The 6,193-nt window shown below is 42.5% G+C and overlaps 1 protein-coding gene across 1 annotated transcript in view; it reads right to left on the minus strand.

Moving 5' to 3' along the window:
* The window catches only part of LOC142056192 (transmembrane protease serine 11E-like), a 45,014-nt gene extending 39,393 nt beyond the window's left edge, over positions 1 to 5,621 (minus strand). Inside the window, exon 1 of the mRNA XM_075090597.1 lies at positions 4,818 to 5,621. Coding sequence (XP_074946698.1) covers positions 4,818 to 4,981 — 164 coding nt within the window. The 5' untranslated portion in view covers positions 4,982 to 5,621. The remainder of the gene's footprint in view (positions 1 to 4,817) is intronic.
* Between the last annotated feature and the right edge of the window lie 572 nt (positions 5,622 to 6,193).

A 6,193-nucleotide genomic window follows, 5' to 3' on the forward strand; every position in this document is an offset into this window, starting at 1 on the left:
CACAGCAGGACTAAAAACACTTCAGCTGAGAAGGTCACTGAAATCCTCCAGAGCAGAAGTGAAGATTTTAAGCCTGAACCAAATACCAGCTGAAAACCTCCCGCTGACTTCAGTGGGCTTTCTGCCAGAGTCCCTTCTGCCTGCAGCCTACATGGTCCACCCCTCTACCCCAGAGAGACTGCTCTTTCCCAGACATCCATGCCTGTGCAGTAATCTTAAATACACTGCAATCAGGGACTGGATTTCATCTCTTGGCAGAAGACTGCCAATTCCCAGGTTAAGGTTTGTCCAATTAGGAAGAGGAGTGAAATATTTGCTGGCAAATAGAAACAACAAAAACTGACATAAAATTGCCCATACCAACATAACAATTCTACTTGGTTGTCCTCCGTGTTTCCTAACAATTCTTACACTGCCTTGGCGTTTTCAACTGGCATTTAGCTGACATTTTCCTAGAAATACCCACTGAGACCTTTCCTGAGGGATGGTAGGTGATTTGGAGCCCTGCGTTCTGTACTTGGGTTCTCCCTGTCATGAGCACAAAGACGACCCCCAGGAACCCTTTCCTCAACAAGGAGCTCACGCCAATAAACACAGAGCCAGAGGGATCCCTCCCCTTACACATTTTACAAGGCAGACATTAGACACAGCTAATTACGTCTGTTGACTTTTAGTAACAGACAAGTATTGGAGAAAAAAAAAGTCAGTCTCAAAAATTTAATATCTTACCTAATAGCCTAACTTGTTTTTTTTTTTAAGGGTGCCATTCAATAAATGTATCATAAACATTGCATCAAATAAATCACGCATGCACTTGCCTCATTGCCGCCTGAAACTGTTAGTTTACAAAAGAAAAGAGTGTCTTCTACCTATTGGAATTTAGATTCACTTCTTGCAAAGAAGCAGAATTAAAACTGTATTCTATGAGTCAAACTGCCTGCTTCAGAGGAAAAGCCTCAAAGGTCTTCCTCACCAGGGCAGAAAGCACACTCTGACACCTGTGGGAACCCCTCCATTACCTGCAGTGAACTTCATATCAGAGACAGTGTCTAGCTAAGTCAGCATGCACCATGAAAGAGAACACAGGATCTGCTTTGGCATGCACGCACTGACGGTGTCTGCTCAAGGAAGGTGCTGACAGGACAGCTTAACAGCCAAACCCGGAACAGTCACCTAGAGATGATCTTGTGTGGGCTATTAAATGTCCTTTGTTTTCAGTCCTATAAGAAAGGCATGGTTAGACAGACAAATTTCTCCACAGTTTTCAAATATGTGCGGAACTTCTCTCATATTAAGGTGCTTTGAGAAAAAAAAAAGTAAACACCACCGTATCAGCCTTAGCAGTGGTGGAGTTTTAATCTGTTTGCTGGTATATGAGATATCACTGTAAAACAACTATACTTACATCACTCCCAAAGAGTTCTGCAAGTCTGATGAAAAAGACCAGCCCTTCTGCCTTCATGATAGTTTGTGTGCATGTGTGCCAGCTTATACCCAGCTTATGCTCAGGTTCACTGAGAACCTGACCCAAAGTATCCAGCTTGTCCTGTAGTTTGGAAGCTTACATTTCTGGCTAAATAATAAGATCTTCTGTATTTTATACTTATATATAATAAACAGTTGCTAGGTTGGGTAGATAAACAGTGAGATGCTGTAATCTAGCAATGAATTTTCACTGAACAGAGATGGATGAATTTCTTCATGGGAGAAATGCTGCTGAAATTAGAGAAGGCTCCTTAGACAGGAGGTTCAGCTGAGACTCTGAAACCCCAGGCAATTCTCCAGTAGCAGAGAAAACTGACAATTCCCATGGTCAGCTCTGTATGAATTCTGTCCCTGTTATCACCACATCTGTCCACAGACCACATGAAGTTTTCAGATTGTCTTGTACCAGAAGCATGTCAGATTAAGCCATCCCAAGCTTTGCATTAGCTCAACTTCATTCAGAATGAAGATCTCTGTGTAACCAGAAATACAGATGTGGAAGGAGTATGTGATGGAAGAGATTTTAAAAGCTTATGCTGACCCAAAATGCCCAATCAATAAACTGTATGTGAAAAAAAATTAATAAAGTGAGGCACTTCTGCAACACCCTCTAACGGGAACAGCAGAGGCCAGAAAAGCTGCTGGCTTTACACTGGGGTTGGCTCAGTTAAGTAAGATGACTAGATTTTTAGGCGTAGGAAGAGGTCTTTTTCTTATTCTGTTTTTCCTGTCTAAAATGGTCCAAAACTCAGTGAATGTGACAAGGAAACACAAATTTTACCAATTCCATATGAGTCAAGTCAGTTGTTGTGTGTACCAGAATCAAAAGTATTTCACTAGTGTGTCCTGGAATCAGGATCTGCTCTGGGGCAAACTGAGCAGAATAGGTTTCTGTTTGATACCATGCAGGAACTGCATCTGCCTCCTGCAATAATCAAGGTTAATTCTCACTAATGCCAATGGGACATGAGTGTCCTTGCACCAGGGCTAGTATCCATTTCCTGCTACACCTCAGCAGTCTGTAATTTACACTCATTTTGCCCACCTACTGCATGACAAATTGGTGCAAGTAGCACTGCATTTCCACCTACATATTCACTTTTAGACTACCGTATACAACACCAGCTCCTCTGTACCTCACCCTGCCAGGGCACAAGATCTTCACAAGGAAGTTGCAGGTAGGACACTGCATTTGCTTCCCAGACTGCAGGACACAGCACAATACAGGGACAAGACCAGCACGGCTGTCTACTCCACCCAGTTTTCCTTAGCAGCTTTGCTTCCTGAAGGATTTTGTGGAGGACTCATTCCAACATAGCTTGAAATGTTGTGAAGAGAGGCATCTTGGAGTTGGATAAAGCTAATACTGAAGCACCACTTTCATAAGAGGCTAAGGCATGGCATAATGAGCTCAAACAGCAAGGCTTACAGCTCCATGCTCAGATCTACATCCCTGTCCAAAGAACTCTGGACATTTAACAGGCTACACAGGGTCCTTAAGTAAGACCAAGCAGTCTCCATCCCTTCCCAAATGTGTAAATATTTCATTATGTAATAGAGATTTCCTGTAATGTACTTTAGATTTTATAATAATCTAAACAATTATTTAAACGACTAAATCCTTTCCTAACTAGGAGACAACCAAAGTGGACTCAGGTGTTGTTTAACTACCCTCTAGCACACTGTTATTAAAATTATTTACACCACTGCTGATATCAACAAGACATGGCAACTAGATTTACATCTAACTAGAAAAAGGAATGGGTTTTCAATTCTGCTAGATAGAAAGCTGTCATTTAGTTTTCCCTCTTTACGTAACATGCACAAACTGGTATTCAAAACTGATGGGTGTTTCTTCCCCACCTGACAGTTAGAGCAGCATAGCTTTTAAGGTATGGATATTAAACAGGGCAGAGAATCTTTGGGTATTGAGCAGGGTACCACTAAGGAGCACGGAACCAAAAGCTGAACTCAGTCTTCTCCTAGCAAGTCAACACTGTATGGACTAAAATTATACTGTCCTAACAAAATGAGAAACATACTTAAGTGGGCATAAAAAATAAGTTTTGTCAATCCAGAAACAATGTTTCTATTTCAACATGTCCAGAAACTATTTTAAAGACCCCAGTTTTTAAAAATATTGAGGATGGAAAAAAACCAGTGGTATCTTGCAATCGTTCACAGCCCAAAGCCCAAAGCAGTGCCAGACAGGATACTAATATTGTAGTCTTTAGCAATCACACACAAAAATTCAGCCATCCAGCCAAATCATTACAGTGTAAAAAAATTTTGTTTTCAGATTCTTTTGGATTTTTTTCTGAGGTCACATTTTTAAGCTTCATCAATCGCTGAAGCAATAACAAAAAAAAACCTCAAAGGAGACTGAGCATCTCCTATTGCCACGCGAATCCAGGAGCCAGGGTGTTAAACAACAAATGCCCAGGAGGCTCGCTGTACATTTATGACTAGATCCCTGCTCTGACCCAAGAGACCATAGTAGAGTATTGCAGCTGGGAGACTTATTTTTGTAAAAAAACTCGGAACTTTCCGGCATCATCTTAAATATTGTTATAGTAAGACAAAACAGGATATCCAGCATCTCTGACTGCACAAAATACTTTCAGATACGAAACACCTTGTTGTTACTCTCCAGAAATTATGGCTTCTTCTGTGAAAGAACTAGGGTCAAAACTGGAATGATGAACACCTATAACATTATCCTCACGTAGCTGTGCTGCCATCACTGATTTAACTGGGACCTTTTGCAGGGTTTGGGGGAAATAATATTGCAACTACACCTGACCAAAACCCATGGTTTCCCAAAATCATTTGATTTTGACACAAAAAAGCTTCCTGGATTCTGCACTGCTGCAATAAAAGCCTGCCAGGGGCAGGGTAAGACAAGCACAGGAAGGAGAAATAAGTGTCAACCTAAGCCATCTCATCATCTTTCTAAACAGAAAGCAAATCTTTGTGCTCCTGGCCATGCTAGGGAATGATTTCCTCTGCATTTCTTATTCCAGCCATATGTCATTCTTTTCATCCAGACCACAACCTCCAAAACATCCCTTTCAGCCTGCAACTTACTGTTTATCTTTCCCTACGTCTATCGCCTCTTTTCAGGCTGCACATTTCAGATGGATCCATGATGTACCCTACATCTAAAAGGATGAAAGGGGCAGAGATAGAACAATAAGGTCCAAGGTCAGGCAAGAGAACAAACAGATTTCTGGATCTATGTCCCTGAAGTCCTAAAGCTGTCCCATTGACAGTATCCTTTACCATCAATAAACCTCCAAATCAGACTTGCCAAGTTAAAACACGCCACCTACTTTTGAAGATCCCATGGTAGGTCCCGGTAGGTCTGGTAGCCCTTCTGACCACCAACCAAGGCTTGACTAAAGTCTGGACTGCGTAGCGAATGCTGCTGGAAAATGCAGGAGTCGCATTGACTGGTGTGACGGGAAGGGAAAGGTGTTGAATGAAGATCCTTCATTGAGGCACAGCTGGCGCAACACCCAGCACCCTGTGGGTTATTGCAAAATGAGGGAGCGAACTTCAGAATAAAAACAAACAGAGGTAAGCATGGAGTTGATAAGGAGACTCGAACCTTCAGATCAGCTCCGCATCAAAGAGCTCCCTAGGCACAGATGGACAGAGCAGATAAACCTGCCCAGGCAAGAAGACTTGTTCTTCACCACAGCAGAACAGGAAGTGTGTGAGATTTCCCTTTTCCAGCACTCCCTTTCTGTCCAACTTGTATTCCTACAGCAGGCCTTCTCCTGAGCGGTAGCACCTTCCACTCACAGTAAAACCCACACCGGAGAGGCACCACACCGTCCGCAACACTAAGTCACTTGCCTCCTGAGGTAGCCAACAGAAAGGCTGAACACAAATAGACATAAAGGCTTGGTCAGCCAAGCCTGATCTCCGTCAGTGCTCACTCCTCCATAGCTGTCCTGGACTCCCTTGGCATCAGGGACATGACAACTATAAGTATCCAGCCTCCTAATTACATGTTAGTCATTTAATAGTTGGCATAACCCCGCCTGTGGAAAATGCTTACTCTGTGAAAAAGGCCACCAATCTCCTTGGAATTCCCTTCTCCCAGCACAAACATGATTCTTCAGAGCCAGCTAGAGAGGGGAAAAATAGATATTCTTTAGTAACACATTCTGCACTCGCATCTAAAATCCCAAATCAAAAAGAAAAATTACCAGAAACCAAAATTCTCATTTATAGTCTTTGATGCGCTTGTATTTGTGCCAAAAAGCTTGAAGTATTTGGTTTTCCAAGGAAGTCTCAAGATTTCGCAGCCGTTTTTGTGGAAACACTTATCTTCTAGAAAGAACCTCAGCAACAGAGGGTAGAAAAACAGCAAGAGGAAAATTTCACCTAGTCATACCTAGTCCTTTTCCATCTTTCCCCAAAGATGCCTGTTCACAGGAACTTCAATGCAATTATAGGAGCAAGTGTCTGGACAGCCCATTTTTAGGACAGTGGGAAAAGCTGAGCACTGCTACATGGCATCTCCTATTTCTCCAACATCTTCCTTTGCTTTGATCAATTGCTTTTTTTGAATTCTAGCTCCCTGTAGAAAGGGCGTTGTTGCAGTTACCTACCTTACATGGGGCTTTACTGACTGAATACACAGATACCTGTCAAGTACTAATGTCCTCCCTGGGCATTCCCTTCCCCTTCGCCCCCC

Source organism: Phalacrocorax aristotelis, chromosome 4, assembly GCF_949628215.1.
Source record: "Phalacrocorax aristotelis chromosome 4, bGulAri2.1, whole genome shotgun sequence".
Classification (NCBI taxonomy): domain Eukaryota; kingdom Metazoa; phylum Chordata; class Aves; order Suliformes; family Phalacrocoracidae; genus Phalacrocorax; species Phalacrocorax aristotelis.